The sequence below is a fragment of the Notamacropus eugenii genome, chromosome 2, assembly GCF_028372415.1.
Source record: "Notamacropus eugenii isolate mMacEug1 chromosome 2, mMacEug1.pri_v2, whole genome shotgun sequence".
In the NCBI taxonomy this organism is placed as follows: domain Eukaryota; kingdom Metazoa; phylum Chordata; class Mammalia; order Diprotodontia; family Macropodidae; genus Notamacropus; species Notamacropus eugenii.
In genome coordinates, this window is record NC_092873.1 from 68,932,633 (window position 1) to 68,954,872 (window position 22,240).

The window sequence follows — 22,240 nt, forward strand, 5'->3', positions numbered from 1 at the left end:
GATAAAGCCTTTCATGTTACTTTTGTGGGAAAAGGTGAAGAGCCATGGTCAACACTCAGAAAGCATTTATAAAGTGCCTACTATGTGCCACACATTGTGTTAAACTCTGGGGATAGAAAAGATGGGAAAAACCTGGTCCTCCCAGTCAGGGAGACAACATGTAAACCACTATGTCCATACAAGATACAGATGGCATAAAATGTAGATAATCTCAGAGGGAAGTCTTGCAAGCCTTGGCCTGACCAGGCCATATCCTCAGGATCATCTTCAGTTCTGGGCACTCCATGGCATTGATGAGACAGAGAGTTTCCAGAGGAAGGTAATCAGAATGGTGAAGCACCTGGAGTCCCTCTGAAGATGGGCTTAGGAATGTGGGAACTTTGGGCTAGGAAGGGAGACATGATGGCTGACTTTTCTACCATGTGCTAGAGGGATCAGACTTGGTCTGGATGGTCCCAGAGGGTAGAACTAGGAACAAGGACTGACAACTTTAGACTGGATGATTCCTAACAATGAAACTAGTCCCATGTGGACTGGGATGCCTAGAGAGCACTAAGTTCTGCTACTATGGAGGTCTTCATGCAGTAGCTGGACAATCACTTGTGGGGTATCTTTACTGGGGCTTCCTCTGGGTATGAGTTGGACTAAAAGGTCTCTGGGGTTCCTTCGAACTCTGAAAGTCTAGGATTCTGTCATTCCTTACCATGATAGAAGAAAGGAATTAGTTTTTCTCCAGTGGAGTAATGGAAGTTGCTGAACCCAATTAGCAACCAACAAAGATTTCAGAGAAAATGAACATCACTTACCTTGACTATCCTGTGGTTATGTCCATTGGAAAAGATCATTCCTTTGGTGTCCTCTTGTCAAATTCACCTCAAATTCTTGGATTTTCTCCTTTTTTTAGAATGTTCTCTCCTTGACCAAAGTCCTCTTCTGACACCTTGTTAGGATAGAACGTTGGCCCTGGGCTCTTGAACACTGTTTTCGGGTCATGTAAGTTGGAAAGGTTTAAATTTGGTTCCACGAATGCACTCAACGAGTGTGAGTTATCCAAGAACTAGTTGTCATCATTTCTTACTACCAGCTTATTTACAGGATTAATTTGGGGGCCACAGAACCTCTCAAAGATAATATAGAGAGATAGATACTGTCTGCATTGAAGGAGGAAGATCCCATTTTGTTTGTGAAATGGCCAAAAGGCTGGGGTCACTGAATATGTGTTGAGGGGTGAGGTATAAGGAGACTGGAAAGGGAGGAGGGAGCAGGGGCTGAAGGGCTTTGAATGCCAAACAGAACATTTTTTATTTCATCCTGGAGGCAATAGGTTTATTGGGGAAGGGGGGTGGGGGAAGGAAGTGGTATGATCAGAAGTTTAGGAAAATCACTTTAGTGACTGAATGTAGGATGGATTATTTTCAGTTGCTTTACTTTCTGCTTGTGTAATCTATTCCAGTGATCTTTTTTTTCCTATTTTTTTTAAAACAAGTCAAACATAGTTTTGATGACTATTGCTTAATAATATAGCTTAAGTTGTGGTAATCCTATGGTCTCTTCATTTATATTCTTTCTCAAGATTTTCCCTTATGATTCTGAACTTTTTCTTCAAAATGAATTTTGATATAATTTTGTCTGATTCTATGAAGTGTCCTCTGTGAAATTTCATTTGTAGAGAACAAAAATCTCTAAACTGATTTAGGTGGTATTTTCATTTTTGCTTTTATTGGCATCACCTAACCATGAACAGTGATTATCTCTATAATTACCTCCTTTGATGGCGATTGGAGCTTAAAGGGTGCTTTTCAAGTGTATTTTTATGAAGTTTACATGTATCTTGGGAGGCTAGCTTCCAGATATTTGGTTTGTTTTGTAGATGTTTTAAATATAATTCAATGATAATTTTTATTGCTTTTTTTAAAGCATTGCAGAGGAATTCTGATGATTTTGTGAATTTATTTTGTCTTGCTCACTTGGCAAGTTAATGATGAAGGTCCTATTTTGAGAGTAAAGGTAAACCCAAGAACTAAAGGCAGCAATGAAGGCACCAAGACTCTGCTGATCTTTGCTACTTGCTTTATTTTGCACATGGTGAACTTGAATAGCTAAATTTTTGATGCATTTTCACAAGTAAGTTGATGCAGGCATTTAGTAAATACACCACGGAAGAGCAAGCCCCAGCTGGAGGAACACAATGCAGATCACGGCACAGGGAGGCATCACATTGACTCACAAGAACCACGTGGGGTCACCAGGGGCTCTCTGACTCTATGAAGAGGAGGAGGAGGAGGAGCAGGAGCAGATGCCTTGGTACTACTGGCAGGCAAAACAAGAAAACCCAGGGCAGGACTGGAATTCAAAATAATGAGAAGAAGAAGAAAGAAACCAGAACCTGGCATTACTTCATCACCGCTAAAAAGGAAACCCACACCACCCTAAAATCATGGCATATATCACTATGGAGATCCCAGGAGGAAGGTCAGATTGGGCCAATAGAGCACACACATCTGCCTGTTCTGGGTCCTGGAGTCTCCCCTTCCTTAGCTACAGTTCCCAAGGGTCTGTCTCCAAGTATAAAGTTGCTCTCCATCTCCACCAGGGAGTCTTCACAGCCAGGTCCCTCTCAGAGTCCAGGTTGCCTCCTTCTCAGGTACCATCTTCCTTTGCTTCAGAAATAATTCATGTTCAGTGAGCCGGTGACGTTGGCCTGCCGGACTACTCCTGTCATGCCATGAACGTACTTCTCACATAGGGCTCTGGAGCCACAGAACTGAAAGAAAGAAGTGAGAAACCAGCCCACTGGTGAGGAGAGCTGTGCTTGTCAGGTTGCAGTGCCCTCTCTTGCCCCTGACTCCTTGGTCACCCAGAAGCACATACCAGAACTCCTACTCCAAATGACTTTGAAATCACCATGGCTGGCAAATATGTGTTAGAAGTGGATAAAATAAGGTATCAAAGAGTGGTGGTGGTGGTGATGGAGCCTTGGGTTGGATGGAGTTTGGCTCCCAGTAAGTTAATGAGTATTTACTAATGGTGCATGCCCAGCTCTTCAGAGTCCATTGGGATTCATGGAGGATGAACATGCTCAAGTTCGTAGAATTCTAACTACAGAGCTAAGAGGGCCCTCAGAGGATGTTTGGTCTAGCCCTCTCATGTTATGAATGAGGAAATGGGCCCCACAGAAGTTAGGTGACTAGCCCAAAGTCATAAAGCATCAGGGCCAAGATTCCGACTCAGATCCATGACTCCAAGGGGAAAGTTGTTCATGGACCCATTATGGAATGGAATCACGAGGCAGATTAATCCCCTTGGAAGAGGAGCTGAGGTGGACTTCATCATCCTCTCACTTCCCCAGTACAGTGTAAGGTCCTCAATAGCAAGGGCCATTGATTCCTTTTGTTTTTCCTCTTCTACCCCCTTGCCTATTAAGGGGGGACTGAAAAAAATATCTGTTGAATTGATGTGGATATTCCTTTGGGGGCCTCGGTGTACTCTCCTCATCCACTCAGGAGACTGAAGGATAAGGAAGCAATTGGGGGGCACATTCCCAAATCTGAAGCCAACAGTGTTCAAAAGTTAGAAAAGAGGAAAACAAGAAAGATCCTAATCTTGCTCCAAATACCAAAGCAGAGAATTTAAATCAAACTAAAGAACCGGTTCTTATCACAACCTCATAAATGTTGACCCAACTCCTCTGACCTTCTGGCTTTACTAGGCTGGGAAAGTTGGAGTTGGCTTTTCAACATCTCTGTTTGGAGAAGAAATGCCTCGTGGGAAGTTGTTTATCTAGTTGAGACAAGATGGATAGAACAGGAAGAGCAGTTTGCTAGAGACGGAGGAGAAAAACCAAACATACCCACATGCACTCATGTACACCTACATACATACACATACAGACAAGCAAGAGTTCTTTCCACTTCGAGGTTGAGGTGGACCAAATAAACTCAAAAGAGGGCAATGAAGGTGGCTAAAATGTCCCATACAATGTTAGACTTGGGGGAAGGAGAGGGGACCAATGCCTTGGAGGTTACTTGTCCAGTTCAGCTTCCCCCAGTGTAGAAATCCCTTGCAATGCTTCTGTCAGGTCACTTCCACTGGAGGATTTCCAGTGGTGGGAAGTGAATTACCTTGTACTAATAAAGACTATTCATTTCTAGACAGCTCTAATTGTTTGCAATTGTGTCCTGATATCTAGTTGAAATCTTCCTCTCTGTAGCTTCCAACTACTTGCTCCTAATTCTGGCCACAGGACTATCCAGAAAAAGTCCCTTCTCTCTCACATGAATGCCCTTCTGCTTTTAAAGACAGTTTTCATACCTCCATCTCACTCAAATATCCAAGTTAAACAGCACAGTTTCTTCAGTCATTTCTTAAAACACTTAGTTTCATGAATGTTCACCAAACTAGTTATGTTCCAAATCAATAACATCTCTCTTAAAAATATGGTTCCCAGACTGAACACAGCACTCCAACTAGGTCAGTCACATTCTACGAGACAGTTTTTTTCTCCTCTGTCCTCAGAGAACCACATAAACAAAGGAGATTTGTGACAGCTAGCTCACACTCTCAGTACTAAAACAAATTCTTTATAAAACAAAGATAACCATTCTTGTATCACACAGGGTTATGGAATAATGTATGTGACAATCATAGCAGATAAGGACAATATATTTGAAAAATCCTGTACAATCCTGTGTAACACAACCTATTGCCCATTATCCTATGGCAACTATGGAAAAATGGACATTTCATTGACAAAATGTGGAAAAGGAAATGAAAGATCTCTTAGAGCATGTAAGAAACAGTTTGAAAACTTATATAAATACTTCTGAAACAAACATAGAGCAATAATTATGGCTGACAATAAGTATAGCATTGTCCATTAAATTCACTGAATGTAACCAAAGGCCATCCATGGATGACATCCACATGCACTCAACCAACAATGTATTTGCATAGAAACATAACAAATGACTTAATTATGGGGATTTACTTCTAGAAATAGAGAGGATCAGGGTTAACGTTAGGGGGCGATTCAGCACGTTATGGCTGCCTTCAGAAATTAGAGAAGGGTTATCCTTAAGGAGCCTATGTTTATTGATCAATGCAGGTTGTGCAAAGGAATTAGAGAAACTGTAAATAATATCAGTGCAAGTTGAAAAACTTTAGTCCCAATGTGAAAATATGCTTGATAAGAATGTATATGTAGAACCTATATTGGATTGCACATCGTCTTGGGGGAGGGTGGAGTGGAGGGGAGGGTGACGGAGAAAATTGAAAACTTATGCAAGTGAATGCATAAACGAAAATGTAAATAAATTAAAAATTAATTAATTAATTAATTTGTAACAAAACCTTTAGTCCCTACAGAAGAGCTAATAAGGTGTGACCTGTTGGATTTTACAATAGAAGCCTGCTGTCTTTTACAAACTAATGGATAATAAATCTCCATACAACCTCAAAATTTCCTTGAGAACCCAAGAAACTGTCCTGGGATGGGACATTATACAGAAAACTGTTGCCCATGCCCAGATACAGCATTGATTCACAACAGATTTTAAAAAAAATGTTTTAAAGAGTTGTTACCATACCACCTCCTCATAATCTCCAAGCTACATGGAAGAAAACACTTTTGAAATATAGAGTTATAGGGGGAGAAATCAAAGTTATGTGGTCAAGCAATCATTGACATACACAACATCCTTGTCTCCTACTGTACTTATTCCAAAGATAGTGTCAGTGAGACTAAGGAAGATGATTTTACATACTAATGGTTTTATTCAACTATAAGAAAACAGTTGTTTTATTCATCTGTGCAATAATAAATGAGATATTAAATACCAAATAGTAATTCAAGGAGAATGACAGGACTTTTTCTATACGGATTCTATTGAAAAAGTTGAGAATAAGATGAATATAATGATATTAATAATAATATGCATGCAACATGGAGGTATAATGAATAGAGAACCAGCCTGAGGGTCAGGAAGATGTGGATTCAGGTCCCACTTCTGATGAACACTGGGTGTGTCATTGAATATTTCAATGCCCAGGCAACTCTGTAATGCAAGGAATTAAGAGAAGATGTGATCTGCATTGGTGGTGGGAATCTCCTCAGAAAGAATCCTCTGTCCCAGTGAAAGAGCAGGTTCAGCCTCCAAAAGATGATGATGATGATGATGGTGGTGGTGGTGGTGGTGAGGTGGTTGAGAAATGAGACATGAGAGTGCTTGAGTATGGTTGAGATCCAAAGAATGAAGCTGAAAGATATTGAGAATGGTCTGCTCTGATTTTGAGGGTAACATTTTCCCCTTGCTGACAATGACCATGAGAGGACCAAGAGGCATGTGAGCTCCTTGAGGGCAGCATTGATTTCATCTTTGTCTTTGTAGCTCCAGTGCTTGATACCCAAAAGGAGAGAAGTGAATGCTCTTTGATTGATTGTATATTCTTATATCCATGAATACTGATTCCTCTGATAGAATGTAAGCATCTTGGCAGAAGGAGTATTTCCCTTTTCTTTTTGTATCCTCATTGCTAAGAATGGTTGTTTTTTGTCCTTTGGTTTTGAAAAGAACCATGACATCAGGAAGATGATGCCATGACATGCAAGTGAATTGGATTTGTGAGGGAGGGCTGTGCAAAATCACCAGCCTCACTTTCTCCTCCAGAGCCATCTGGGTCCATTGGCCAGATATAGATCAGGACGATTGGAGATGGCCCAGGATGCACTAGGGGACCTTGGTTTTTTCAAGCTAAAGTCTTTCCTAGGTTTCAGTTCAACCGAGGCAACACTTAATAAGTGACCAAGGCCTAGGTAAGAAGGAAGAGAATGGCTTCTTTTACCTAGTAAAAAAAAAAAATCAGTCTGGGAGAGGAAGACCCTTAGGGTTTCTGGCCAAAATGGAAACAATTGCTATTTATATCCACTCTCAGCATTCAGGGCTGGAGAAATGGTGGGCTTGGACTGGGCCTATTGTTGACCAATCAATGAGAGCCAGAGTGATTTGGGTTTAAGGCATGATGCCTAACACTTGTAGGTACTTAATCAACAAATAATAGATGAATTAATGAGTACTCTGTGCAAAGAACTGATGAGCCTTTGTCTATTTCCTGGTTTCTGGGCTGCATCTTTCCCCCAGAACTAGGACACATGGTTATTATAATAATAATGCTAATAAAACAGTTTGTGTTGGGAAAATGAACTTCAATATTTATTGCTGGTATTTTATTGATGTTTGCATATGCTGTTCCCTTCTGGGCGCTGAGTCAGAATACAATTGAAATGCAATGTTCTAGTCCCAGGCTTGACTCAGAGTTTTTGAGGAAAGAGTTTAATTCCTCAGTGAGAACTAGATTCTCTTGCACATTTGCTGGGACTCTTTGGTTTCCAAGAAGTCCTCATTTTCTCAAATACAAACCCTTCCAAGCCCAGCAGCTTTTTCCCCAGAACAACTGGGAATCAGGGGATGAGGTTTCTTGTCCTGGCTCTGTCCTCAATCAGCTGTGTGACCTAGGGCAACTCAGTTCCCTTTCTGGGCTTTAGCTTCTTCACATTAAAATGAGTGGACTGACTTGGTGCTCTTCCAGTTCTTAAAATCCTGTGAGTCTTCAATTCCTAGTACTTCAGAGTCCAATGCCCATGGTCCCTTTCACATGAAAGCTCAAAGCACCATAGCTCCAATAATTATTGTGAAAAATAGGGTAATTCCAGCTGCCAGCAGCTGGTTAGCACCAGGTGTGTTGATTAAGGTAGGAGGTTGGTTTTTGAAACAGGTTCAATAGAAAATATCCTTCATTTATAAGTGGTAGACCATAATAATTGTTTACAGGTATGTGGTGTATATATAGATAGGATCTTAAATCACATTACAAAATAATTTACAAGATAAACCTTCCGATAACTCAACCATTCTAAGTAATCCTGGCCCTCATCCTGCTTATTTGGAAGAGCAAGTGCTTATAATGCCCATGATGACTAATTGATCAGCAAATGGAGCTGATTCTCTATATGCCTGAATGGTGGGTTGGATAGCGATTCAGTAAGAAGGTAGCCTAATATAACTATGATATCCATGCTCAATTACAACTACAGTAGTGGCAGGGGATATGGCAGGCCTGCTGACACAAACTCTACTGAATTTCTAGTTACCTGTGACATTTACTCTGTTGCCTCTTTATTGGTCCAACAAGTGGTCAATTCCATCAAAACATTTTTTTTTCAATGAATCAATCGGTTAGTTGAGACAGATTGTTAGAGTGGAGAGAACAGGACCCAGAATGGAATCTGTGGGTCTGATTCCCGCTGGCATGACACTAGGCATGCTACTCCCCTTTTCTGACCTTAATGTTAACATCATGATATACAAACAAGAGGATGAGATCAGATGACCTCCAAGGTCTTTGTCACCTCTAAATCTATGACCCAATGAGTCAGCTTAGGGAAAAGTGAAGTAACTTCTCCAAGCTCCACAGCTGATGAGGGGCAGAACCAGGATCTGAACCCAGGATCTCTGACTCCAATGCCATCTCTCTACCACACGTCATCTTGTCCAGTAAGCATTCCACTTTACAGCATCTGGGACAAAGGACTGGCCCTGATTTTGAAGCCTCTGGGATGAGATGGAAGCATAATTGCTCATAGGAATCAATCTCCGGGTTTAACAGCCCTCCCTGTCAGGAAGTTCTGCCTCCTAGCTAGATTTAACCCTTTACAACACAAATGAAATCTACATTATGAGCATAAGTATACATATTAAGTAGCTAGGCAGTGTAGTTGGTAGAGTGTTGGGTCTAGAGTTAGGACTACTCATCTTCCTGAAGTCAAATCTGGCCTCAGACACTCACTAGCTGTGTGACCCTAGGCAAGTCATTTATCCCTGTTTGCCTTAGTTTCCTCATCTGTAAAATGAGCTGGAGAAGGAAAGGGCAAACTGCTCCAGTATCTCTGCTGAGAAAAGAGTTGGACAAGACTAAAACTAACTGAATACCATAATAACAAAATGTGCATTATAAATAGAATAAATTTATACACACAGAAGGCATGTGTGTATATACGTGTCAATGTGGAACACGTCAATAATCCTAGTACACACACACACACACACACACACACACACACACACACACACAAGTTCCACATCTGCTTGGCAGGCATGCCTCATTTGTTTCTCCAGCATCCCAGCCTGCTCTCTAGTTCGCACTCTGGGGGCCTGGGTTCCTGCCTGGGGAGAGGTCTTTATGTTCCACCCTTTTCCACCTCTGGCTCTGAGTACAGTAATCAAGTCTACACCCCCATTCCGGAAAAAAACATGACTCCAACTCACTATCCCAGCCAAATGACTGACCAGAACACCCTGCCCTGGTCTACACTCACCCACACGTATTGTCTTCCCTGGTTGAATATGAGCCTCCTGATGCAACAATAAAACTACCAAAGAGTTCCATTACTGATAGAGCCACAAAAAATAGCACAATTTGTCTGGAGAGATGAAGGGGCAAGAGTCTCTAGGGAAATTGGGCCAAAAGTGGGTAGGAAGGGGGCCTCACAGTGCCAGCTCTGACACTATACTTCAAAGCATCTGGTACTAAAATTGTCTGGTACTGGTTAAAAATCAGAGGACAATTAATGGGACAGATCAGGTCCTCAACATACAAATGCAGAACTCAACAGCCAGTATTTGATTAGCTCAAATACACCCACATGTTTTCATTACTCTTTGATCAAGAAAAGAAAACAACTTTTGGGGAAATTGAAGTCTGAAGGAACTAGGTGAGGACCACCACTTCCTATTGTACACCAGTGTATGCTCCACATGGATTCAAGACTTGGATGTCAAGGGAAATGTCACCGACACATTAGGGAGACAAAGAAGAAAATTTCTTTTATAACTAGGGAGAGGCAGATGCTTTTGGTCAGATAAGGAATGAAGAACATAGAAGATAAAACAGATAATTTTAACTACGTAAATTAAAAAGGTTTTGCACAGGCAAAGCCAATGCTGCTGACATTAGAACGGAAATAAGTAAGTTTGGGAGAATAATTTTTGCATCAAGTTTCTCTGATCAAAGATATAATAATATAGAATAATAAAAATAAAATAATATAAAAGCTTTAATAGCTTCCAATTGCACTAAGACTTTTGGGACATGTCATATATGAGCCGGTAGTCAGTCAGTCAATAACCATTTTTTAAGCACCTAGTATGTGTCAGGCAAGATAATTTTCAAAGGAAGAAATAGAAGCTCTAAACAGTCAGAAAAACCCTCGTTTAGTTCAAATATCCTCTTGCTGTCACCCCCAATCTCTCCTCCCTTTGGGGCTAAGTTCCTTGAGAAAGCATTGACACCTGGAGCCCCCCTTCCCTCTCCTCTCCCTCTCTTCCAAACTCCCTATAGTTTGATCGCTAGTCCAAAGTCACCAACGGTCTTGTAATAGACCAATTAATAGCCTTTGCTCAGTCTCCATCCTTGTTTCCTCTCTGCAGCCTTTGGCATCAATCGCTGGCTCCTTCCCATTCTCTTCTCTCTAGATTATTGTGACCCTTTTCTCTCCTGATTCTCCTTCCACCAGTCTGACCACTCCTTTTCAGTCTCTTTGGATGGATCTTCTCCTAGGCCATGCCCATTAACCAACAGTCCCACAAGGTTCTGTCCTGGGCTCTCTTCTCTTCTTGCTGAAAGATAGTGGCTCTTTTCCGTGGCGATCCCATCATCTCCCGTGGATTCAGTTACCATGTCTATGTTGATGATTTTCAGATCTACTTGTCCAGCCCTAGCCTCTCTGATGGCCTCTGGACCATTTCAAGAGGTATCCTAAGCTCAATATGTCCAAAGCAGGATCATCTTTCCAGCGAAACATTTCTGTTTTCTGGGTTTCCCTGTGACTTTCCTCCCAGTCACCGAGGCTTATGGCCCAGCTGGCATCCTCACTCTCTCTTACCCTGTCACCAAGTCTTATCGATTCCCCTTCACGCTATTTCTCACAACTTCCTTCCTTGCCTCTGACGCTGCCCCTACCATGGTACAATTCCTTATCACCTTCTACCTAGACCATTGCAGTAGCCTGCTTGTCATTCTCCCTACCTCAAGCCTCTCTTCTCTCCAGCCCATCCTCCAATTAGCTGCCAGTCATCTTCCCAAAGCATAGGTTCGACCATGTCAAATGCCACCTCCCTTCCTTCACCACTCAACAAATTCCTGTAGCTCTCTATTATCTCCAGGATCAAACATCTCCTATTTGGTTTGTGCCGTAAGAAATAACAAAAGAGACAGTGTCAGAGAAACCTTTGACAAAGAGAGGCCATGGGCTGAAGATGCAGAGAAGATGTAGATTTTGGACTTAGCCAAAGTAAGAATTTGGCTTGCTTTTGTACATGTATTGCAAGGGTTTTGCTAGTCTTTTTTTCAGGTTGGGAGAGGGAAAGGGTAAGGAAATGGAGATAGGGATACTGTTGCAAAAAGAAAAAAATGAAAAGAAAGAAAAGAAGATCCTTGAAGCATTTCAAAGATACTGAGAGGTAAATAGAAGGAAGTAAGGAGTCATGATAAACAGAAAAACTTTGCAAGTTACATGTGGAATTTATTCTATGCCTTAATGAAAGGTTGGCTCTAGAATAGGTATTTGCCATGTGTGGCACATATCAAACTCTTTTTCCATTTATCTCTGTATATGTTAAATGCTCATGTGATTTGGTGCTTATTAAGTTTAGAATAAAAAAAATAGGTTTGAAAATGAATGGTAACTCCTTCAGGGCAGGGATATCTTTATATCTGCATCTCAAGAACTTAGCAAAATGATTGGCATCTGGTAAGTTCTGATAAATGCTCCATTCATTTCATTTGTTCTATTTAGAATACAGCAGCTAGGTAGTGCAGTGGATAGAGCACCAGTGCAGGAGTCAGAAGGACCTGAGTTCAAATCTCACCTCAGACACTTAACACTCACTAGCTGTGTGACCTTAGGCAAGTCACTTAACCCCAATTGCCTCATCCTGGGACATCTCTAGTCATCCTGATGAATATCCGGTCACTGGATTTAGCTGGCTCTGGAGGAGAAGTGAGGCTGGTGATCTGCACAGCCCTCCCTCACTCAAAACAAAGTCAAGTGCAAGTCATGTCATTATTTCTCTGATGGCATGGTCTTCTTTGGCAATGAAGGACGTAAGCATCTATTTAGAATCAATCTTATTTTTCACATAATAACAATCCTCTCATAGCCACTTTCTTGTGTATGCACCTATGAATAGAAGGTTATGTTTATACAATGCATTACAATGCACAAAACTGATTTCCTCCCAACAATCAGTCCTGTGGGCTTGATTGTGCCAGGGTTGTAGATGAGGAGCCTGAGGTTCAGAGATGGACAGTGATTCACATCCAGGGAGGGTCAGAGCTGGGACTCACTCAGTCCCCTCCCTTTCCCATCAAGTTGTCTCCTCAGTGGAGGATAAGAACCTTTGGAGGTCTATCAGTCTTTGGAAAATGCCATAGGCACTCAAAGCAACACAAATTTTTGATTTCTTTTTCTCATCAAATGTTTTAAAGACATCTCTACAATGTCCTATTTAAGGCTCACTCTAGAGATCCATTTACTCCAACAAGAGTGAGGTCAGGGTCCCTTCCAGTCCCACTTTTTATGATCCTTAGGAAAACTTAGTACTTGAGGGTGTAAGCTGCCCCCTCTCTTGGCCCAACCCTACTCAATAGGCTGCCTCCTTTCTTGTTGATCAGCCCTTGGAGGCCTCCTGTGCCTTGCTCCGTACCACGTAGACAGTGGAGGTGCCAGCTGCCAGGGTGGAGACCCAGCTGAGTGCACCAAAATAGGTGACTTTTCAGAAGTGCACATCCATTTGCCACCTGGGCCAAGGGAAGCCAGCCAGGAAAGTCTACAGGGGTTAGAATGCCACCTTTAGAGGCCTTGCCTGGGCTTCCATATTCCAAGGAAGGCTGGGCGTTGGTTTTACAGAAATACTGAAAGATCTTTTCAGTGATTCAGAGGAAGAAGACAGTGCCCTCTGCCCTGCACTAGGAGGAGGGAGAATGGGAATGTGGATTCCCCAAGGCCCAGAGGGGGGCAGGCACAGGCACACGCACACACACACACACACACACACACACACACAAACTCCCACTTCAGTTGTGTGTGTCAGGGCTCTGGAATTTGCTTGGGCTCCCAAGGACAGACTGAATGAAAATGTGGGGAAACACTGACACCTAGTGGAAAGCTCCTGCAGCGGGCGAGGGATGTTTGCTTATGCAGACTGCACATCTGAGATATGGGACGGGGCCAGGACGAGGCACAAGTTGCCAATCAGACGGAATTCAGGGGAACACAGGCATGAAGCGGTTTGCCATTTTCTTCTCCAGCTCATTTTACAAATGAGGTAACTGAGGTCAACAGGGTTCAGTGACTTGCCCAGGGTCATACAGCTAGGATGTATCTGAGGCTGGATTTGAACTTAGATATTCCTGACTCCAGGTCTGGTGCTCTATGCACTGGACCACCCAGCTGCCCTAGTGCGTCACACCAGAGTTTTCTACTGAAATAATAACAATCACAGGCTCAAAGGATTCTAGAGAAGAAACCTCAGAGTCCAACCTCTTCATTTTACAGATGAGGAAACTGAGGCCCAGAGAGGCTAAAATGCCTTGTTCACGGCATGGGCAACAAATGTCAGCAGTCAGACAAAAACCTGGGTCCTCTGACTCCAAGCCTCAGCCTGACCCCTGACTGCAGGAGCTCCATGGTGATGCTATGCCTTCACTGGTCCCCTGGACTCAAATCCTGCCTCTGGGACTGCTGTTGCTCCTCATGTTCCTGGGGCTGCATCTTCTCTTCGTCAGATGAGGGGCTGGCTTTGATTGTCCCCAGAGACCTCTTCCAGCTCTGCTGCAGAGATGGGGAAAGGGAAGAGGCTTGGGCCTCCATGTCACCCTCCTCCCCCCCACCCCCATCCTCCCACCTCCCCACTCGAGGGAGTGAGAAGGAAGTGACTTTTAGGCAGAGGCTGCCCCTGGCCCCAGACTGCCAAAGACCTCAAGGTGTGAGAGAGGCCTCCCAGACTGAGGGTGGACTCAGCCAAGTGGGCAGTCATGGGAGCCTGCATCGTTCAAAAGTTCCTGTATCTGACCTTGCCTTTGGCCATCATCCGCTGACCCAGAACCATCCCATGACTGTCCATGCCAGAGAGACTGTCAGCATTCCTGCATTCAGGACAGCTTGTGTCAATTTAGGGACCTCAGGGTCAAGTTCAGTGGACGGACCTGCTCTGCTGAGCTGCCTTCACCTCTCAGGCTCTGGAATCAAGCAGTGGCTCTGGAAAGATGGCCTGGTCTGCAATTCATCAGGCTTGGGTGAAGTGTTTCTGCTGGGGGTGCCGATCCTATGGGTACCCTCCCCATGCAGTCACTGGACACCAAGAGGAATACAGTCAGGCTCAGAGAGAGTGAGGCAGAGGAAATCTGGCTGAGTCTCTTGTGTGTGGCCTGATCCTCTACTGGGCAACCCTGGCCAAGAAAAGCTCATTCTGCCTGCGTCTGCAGTGTGCCCAGACACTGGAGCGGGAAATACTCAGTTTTTATTTACTTTTGCCATAGCAATGAGTCCTTCCCTCTTCCCCCTAACCTCTCCCTGATGCCTTTCCACTTCTGCCCACTCTCTGTACCCCCACCCTACTCTATAGGAGTGTGGTTTGGGCTCAGACAGGGAGGTATTGCTTCTGGAAACTGGGCCTTCTGGCATCGAGTGAAAGGAGACCAAGAACTTCCATGACTCCCTGACCCCAAACAACTGGTCAGTTGGGCACACCCATTTTTCAGTTGGGTCCCCTTCTAGCCTCAGTTTCCTTACCTGTAGAGGCGTGGGGACAAGTCTCTTTCAAAACCAAGGATCCATGAGTGAACTTCCGAGTCTGAGCTTTGCCACTGTCTATGTGACCTGGAGCAAGCAGACCTCTCTGAGCTCCATTTCCTCTGCCCATAAAAGGGGGATGGAGTTGTTTACACTACCCAAGTGTGAAGTCCAAGTGTTAGGAAGATTAGTGCCCTCCAGTGTCCATGACTCCACCCTTGGGGGAGTAGGGGACCACCCCCTCTCTGAACCCTGACTGACCAAATATACCAGCACAGCAGGCAAGTAAGGCTAGGGAAAGCAGCAAGACCGCCTGAGGGATAGTCAGTCAGGAGGAGATCACACCACCTCCTCTTCAGACCCTGGACAGGCCCAGCCAGTCTGAGCCCTCTAGTCAGTTGGAGGAGATGAGGTTTGGTCATTTATTGCCTGCCTCTTTGGCGACCACACTGATGAAAAACCAGGAAAAGAACACTCTCCCCACCAAAGTCCTGGGCACTATCGAAAGGTTCAGCATCAGAAATGGAGCTGGCTGTGTCAGTGGAGATGACATCCGAGAAGAGGCCTGGCTGTTGCTTTACCTCAGGGTTTTGGACCCTGGGGCCTTCCTTCTGCCCTGCAGCTGAACTCTACTCTGGATACTGGGAGGTTTCTGTGGTCAGGGTCTGTCCATATTCCTAGGGCTTAGGACACAGGGCTGGGCATCCAGCTTAAGCCATGCCCTTCTTCTGGGGCTTTCCTTCCCAGCTCAGGTTTGGGGAAGTATTGTGAGGCATCTGAAGGAGGGTCAGCTCAGTAATCCACAGGCAGGGGACTTTTACAGACCACTCACACCTCAGCACCTCTGATACCCCAGTGAGGGTAGATGCTGGTGCAGTGAAGGAACGCTGGCTCCCTCTTCACTGAAAAGATGCTGGGTCTTAGCAGGCCTCCCAGGCCTGTTCTCCAGGCTGACTCAAGCTCTGGGCAATTCTCTCCTGTCCAAAGTCCAAGGGGATGGGCAGAGCCAGGAAGAGGCACAGGACCTTCCACTCTGAGCCTCACAGGAGTCAGAAGGTTAACCTACCCCAGGACAGATGTCGTCCCTCTTTAGTCTTTGTCTCACCAGGGTAGAGGGGCAACATGAACTCCAAGGCCCCTCTGACTTTTCCTGGTTGGGCAGCTTTTGGTGGTCACCTCATATCCTCAGACCTCCGTTTCCTCCTCTATAAAATAAGGAGGTTGGACCTCTGAGTCTCCTTCTAGCTGCAGGAGCCCGTAAGCTCCAGCATTGGGGGTGATGCCCTGTTGGAGGAATTCTACTTGTCCTTAGATTGTCTTCATTTTCCTAGTCCATCCATTGGTACCCATGGAGAGCCTGGTGGGTGAGGTCACAACACATTAGGAACCTCATTTCTTTTTTCTCTTTTCCAGTGGTGGTGACAGGATAGGGGGTGGACAAAGATACAAGCTTGAACAGACTAATGAAATGTTAGCCAAGGAAGAGGGAGGGCTGGGTCCTCTCTCCTCCTGTCATTCCACCTGTCCTCCCCTCCCAGTGGGTGCTGCAGAGGGTCAGAGGTCTTGCAGTCCGACAAAGAAGATCCCTTTAGTCAGGTTCTCCCTGAGCCCCTCACTTTGCCTTGCGCATGCAGGGCCAGAAACCACCATCATGCACACAACACTGATGAAGTAAATGCCCAGCTCAGGATAGGCTGCTGGAAGCTTCTATTCAGAATCTATGGACAAGACCAGGATGCCCTGTGCTGGAGAAAAAAATACTGTCATTGTGGCCTTCTGGAGCACCTGGACTCATGTCCTCCCTCTGGCATTTACTAGTTGTTTGACCCTGGGCAAGTCACTTAACCCTTGGCCTCAGTTTTCCCATCTGTAAAAAGGAGGGCTGACCTCCAAGGTCACTTCTAACCCTAAATCTTTGATCCATTCTGCTAAAATGCCAAGGAAACCTTCATCTAATTTCTGGTTCATTTTTGGGGCAGGGGCTGCTGAAGGAAGGGAAGCTCATGTTTCCTTGAGTATAGACATCCTTCTGCACCTCAGAGTGTTGCATCAGGACCATTTGGGCCAATCCACTCAGAGACAGAGACCTGGAGGGGGAGGTGGCTGGGGATGAGGCCCCATCCCCAGTCTCCTCTAGGCCCTAAGGAGCCCAGTTGTCAAAGATGAGCCAGGCTCCGAGCCTCAGTCTAGGCAAGACCTGCAGGCCACCAAAGGGAAGCAAGGAAGAGCTTGGGGGCATTCTCTCTCCTCCCATTACCAGGACTTTACATATATGAAGACAAACTGTATTCCTCTGGGAAAGGGGAGGGGGAGAAACCACATTGGTTTTTTCTGTGTAGACCTATGGTGCCTAGACTTGGGGTTTGAAGACACTAAGCACTTGATAAATGCCTTTAATTGGCTACTATGAGTTAGCACAGAGTCACAGACTTCAAGCTGGGACAGTTATTCTGCTGTTGTCATTTCCCCTCATAGGGGGAAACTGAGGCCATGCAAGTCGATTGACTTGTCCAAGGTCCCAAAGTCAACACAGCTTGGAGCCAGCCAGCCAAGGTCCTCAAATTCCCAGCTGGTGAGTGTGGACACATTTTTCACTGAATCAGCTAGTTCTCTGTGGCTGTGCGTATCCCCACCAGAGGTTGAGTCTCCAGCCATGACCAGCTGGTGTGTGAGACCACATTGCCTCATATTAATAGCTCCCATGAACGCAGCATTGGAAGGTGTCCAACGCACTGCTGGACATCACTTCATGTGATCCTCACCACCTCGTGAGGCAGGCCCCAAAGGTATTATTAACTCCATTTTAAGGATGGGGAAACTGAGACCTGTGCAGGTGAAGCAGCTTGCTAGTGATGGGATTTGAACACAGGTCTCTCTGTGACACCATGATGCCTAGCTTTCCCTCTCCCTTCTGAATGAGTAGACAAATTGTACAATGCTCCCCACAGTGAAAGCGCTAAACTGAGTCATACAAGGAATGGGATTTTCTTTCTTTCTGTTTTTTTTTTTCCAGAAAATGAAATGGGAAAATTATCCAAGAAATCAATGATGCTGAGCTCCAGGTTGACTCCATCTCTGCAGTCATGGACAAAAGAGAATCTAGAACCATCTGTCTGACAAAATACAGGAATAGTTAATAGGCAGCTGAGAGGCATCACAAGCCACAGAACACCAGGGCTGGAGTCAGGAAGACCTGAGTTCAAATCCAGCCTCAGACACTTAGTCCTGAGCAAGTCACTTAAGCTCAGGTTTCTTCATCTGTAAAATGGGGATAATAACAGCACCTACCCTGCAGGGTTGGGAGGGTCAAATGAGATAGTCATTGTGCAGCTTGGCATGTAGTAAGCACCATATAAATGCTCACTATTACTATCATTGCTCTTATTATCATTATTAATGTGAGAGGAGTTGGGGAAAGACTTGCACACTGATACGTTGTTTGTGGAGCTGATTGATGTTTAACCCTTCTGGAAAGCAACTTGGAATTAATTCAGAGAAAACAACTAACACGTCCATATCCTTTGACCGAGGGTCTTGCTGCTAAGCATAGATCCCAAGGAGGTCATTGCCAGAAAGATACCAACGCAAGCAAAGTAGCATCTTTTTTAGGGTAGTAAAGAATAGAGAAGTCACTGTGTGCGAATTCAGTGGACCGTTACAAAGTGGTTTGCCCAGCACCCATTCCCACTTCTGGCCTGGCTGTCCAACGCTCCAAACTTAACACCGCATATCTGACCAATTCTGTGCCTGTTCCAGACCTCCCTGCTCCCTGGCCATCTCACGCCTGGTAGGAAGCTCCAAGCTCCTCCTCTGGCACCATCTTCTCCCACTTCTACTCTGGAAGTAGCAATTGATCAATATCTCAATGCCAAGAAAGGATGGGTCAATCCCTTGCCTTGGGACTCTTCTCACCATCCCTGGCCACCACATATAGAGCATGAAGGCAGCAAAAGTAGGGGACAGCACAGACAGTGACTACAACAATGTCTCATGCATGATGAGACAGCCTAGAGTAGCATTAAGAGAAATGGGTATGGAGCCAAGGGACTTGGGCTCAAGTCCTGCTTTGTATACCCCTGAGGAAGCAGTTCTTACATTCTGGAGAAGTCAGGAATGATGAATTCAGATTTAACAATTTCCTTCAGAAAGCTCCCCAAGTCCAGGGGGGGCAGTGAGAACACCCCCAGAGCTTCCACTGAGCCATTGGGGTTGGGGAGCCAATGCAAGAAGCTGCTCCTTTTTCAGATGTGGCCAGTCACTGATTGGGTTTACCAGACTCCCTGATAGGCTCCCTATTTCTTGTGAGCAAGAGTTCTACTGGGGAGAGGGAATCACTAGGAAATGAGAGGGATGTCATGGAAATGAAAAGACCATCGTGCAGCATTAAATAAAGGAAGATAAAGGGAATAGGAAGAAATCTGCAGAAGTTTGCTTCTGGCAGGTTGGAAGGAGGCTGTGGCCAAGAGCAGGGAAGACCTATGAGGAGTCACTGGCTACTCAGGTCCCACTCGAGGAAAGAAGGCAATGTTCTGGACTAGGAGTCTAGAAAGCCTGGGTTCGAATGCTGTCTTGGAGGCTTCCTAGCTGTGTGAAGTTAGTTTGCTTCTGTGGGGCTCAGTTACCTCATTTGTAAATTGAACGGGTTGGGCTAGATGGGCCAGAGGTCCCTGCCAGCTTGCCCCCTGTGCTCCCATAGTCCTAAAAGGGGAACAAGGACACACGTTGACCTCTATATTTATGCCTTTCCTAACAGAATGTTACCATGCTCCGGCTCGCAGAGGGCCTCCTGTAAACGCAGAGTGGTTTACTGCCCTGCTAGATAAAGCTGAGTCTCTGGGAAGGGAGATGCTCTCCCAAGCAGCAGAGACCATGGCACTGTTCTTAGACCATGCACATCAGCAGCTTTTGCTCCAGGGACATGGAAGCTGGGAGAGGGAGCCAGCCCAGCTGGGAGACATCGCTTAGAAAATCATTTCTTAAGAGCAGGAAAGGGCCCAAACCTCATTCAGATCCTCCTTCTCCCCAGCAAGAAGCAAGCAAGTCCCGCGAGGGAGGTTCTGTTCACAGCCCCTATGTTGATGCGGTCCAAACAAGGACTCTGGGAAGGTTCTGGGCTGGGCAGGTCAGTAGATCATCCACCTAATCCACATACATTGAGCCTGCCTTGACTGTAGGACTGATCTCAAGATAGTCCTCGGGTTGTCCACCTTCCTCAGTATCCCCAGCAGTGCCAATGCTGGGCACTTGTGACCACAGCACCTCGGGGCTGCGAGGAACATCTCCCTCAAAGGGCTCTCGGGCTTCGCTCAAACGTTCTCCCTCACTTTGAGTCTCTGTCAGCCCCTCTTCTGCTCCTGGTGTTGCCCTGTTAGACCAAGAAGACCAAAGGCTGACCCTCGCCCTGGCCACACTCACTCACGTTCCCAGAGCATGGAGGGAGGCTTATACATGATCTCAGTTCAGCTGCCACTCGTGAGTTCTCTCGCCAAACCTCTCCTGCTTTCACCCCCAGATCTCTCTTCTCTGGACCAAACCTACCCTACTGGTCTCTTCAACCAGCCCTCATCCACGCGGCCTCAAAGCTCTTAGCCATCCTGGTTGTCCTTCCTGAACATTCTCTATCAAATCTTTGGTGCCCAGAACTGAGGCTCTCTGGGGAGGGAGTGGGGGTGTGAGCAGGCAGAAGTCAGGAGAGTCCTCTTCCTAGGGGCTAGGATCCAGTTCCTTTCTGAACTGCTTCATCACACTGGTTTGTCAGGTTGAGTTTGGAGTCCACTAGAACCCTTTGATCTTTTTCAGATAAGCTGCTCTGTACCCCTTTCTCCCATCTAGTCCCTGTGAAGTTGGCTTTCTCAACTCCAGGGAAAGATTTTTTCCTTATCTTAATTAAACTTCATCTTATTGAATTCAACCCAATGTTCTAGCATGGAAAGATCTTTTTGGATCCTGACCACCATCTCTCAAGGAGTTTCCCTCCTAGTTTTGGGTCATTCACCCATTTTGTAAGCCAAGGGGATAAACAAGTAGAAGGGATTTTACAAAAGCCTCACCCTGCTTCCTTTCTGACACATAAAGGAAAGACCTTCCAACATCAGGGAGCACTGTAACCCTCACCGATAGTGATGAGGATGTCCCTTCCAGCCCTAAGACCACATAAGGATGAGTGTGTAGCCCTAGGGACATTACTGACCAAGAGGAGAGGGGAATCTAACCAACACCTCACTTACTGAGCCACTCACCCTTCCTAAAGAGGCAGTCTGGAGCCTTGTCCATTTCCACCCTGACCATGGAATCACTCCCTCTCTGTCCATCAAGTCAGTTATCAGGGCCATCTCCTTACTTGAGAAACCTTTTCCTTAGTGGTACTTTGTGCATCTGGGTTGTGTTAACTTTTTGAGCTCCAGGGACATTTGCTGGTGAGATTATTTGAATCGTACTGAACTTTAAAAGCTGCTGCTCTGGGAGAAGGGGCTGAACTAGGAGTGAGAACTGAATTAAAATCTCAGCTCTTTCACTCACTGTGTGTGTGAGGTGCATCACTTCCCTGGAGCTCAATTTCCTCATCTGTAATATGAGGGACTAGATGGTCTCCTCCACCTCTGAGTCTATGATTCTACAATGGGGGAGGGGGATTTCTAAAAGGATATTCAGTACTTCCTGAGCCTCCAGTCACCTTCAGGCATTTGGACCCAAGAAGACTTTGTTAACTCTGGCAGAGTGTTTTCTCTTCATTCCTCAAGGTCCCACAGACAAATGTGAACTGTGAAGGGTGGGTGAAGCTTCCCAGGTCTTTCAAGACCAAGCTGGACCCTCTGAGCTCATCTTCCTGCTTAGAGCAGAATCAGAGTGGAGCTTTGGCTGACCACCATAGAGACCAAGAAAAGGAAGTGGGGCATTATGGGACATCTCGGTGGGAGAAAAAAAAGAAAGGCAGGATTCAGCCTCAGAAGTGGATCATTCTGCTCGTTGCTCTCAGACACAGTCATTCTCACTAACAGACTGTGTGGTTGTTGTCCCTTCAGGATCCCCAGGGACTAAAAGACTTATTTCTTCTTGTTTCATGTTTAGACAAATTTACCTGGAAAAGGTTCCAGGAGTTTTAGTGGACCACCAGCTCAATGAAACTCCATAGAGTATCATGGAAGCCATCAAAAGGAGGCAGCATTAAGAGGAACGGAATTGAGAATGATGGAGGGCAGTGACAGTGGATGCCATACTCTGCACACCATGTCTGCATATTGTGTTCCCTTCTGGGCACTATCTGCTTTCTTCATAGACAAACTGAAGGCCCCTAGCATAGAAGGAGGAACCCATAAGGCGCTCGGAGTGTAGACCATGCCAGGAGGGAACAAAGGATTCTCAGCCCAGAGAAAAGACATATATAAGAAGGATTGT

The 22,240-nt window shown here is 45.3% G+C and overlaps 1 protein-coding gene across 11 annotated transcripts in view; it reads right to left on the bottom strand.

The window, feature by feature from the left end:
- Positions 1-2,095: 2,095 nt before the first annotated feature.
- Positions 2,096-22,240, bottom strand: part of PCBP3 (poly(rC) binding protein 3) — a 398,673-nt gene continuing 378,528 nt past the window's right edge. For 7 of the 11 annotated variants that reach the window (XM_072640817.1, XM_072640816.1, XM_072640808.1 and 4 more), the window contains one exon: positions 2,096-2,764. In XM_072640817.1, coding sequence (XP_072496918.1) covers positions 2,719-2,764 — 46 coding nt within the window. In that variant the 3' untranslated portion in view covers positions 2,096-2,718. The remainder of the gene's footprint in view (positions 2,765-22,240) is intronic. The other 4 variants (XM_072640813.1, XM_072640812.1, XM_072640805.1 and 1 more) reach the window with 1 other exon arrangement.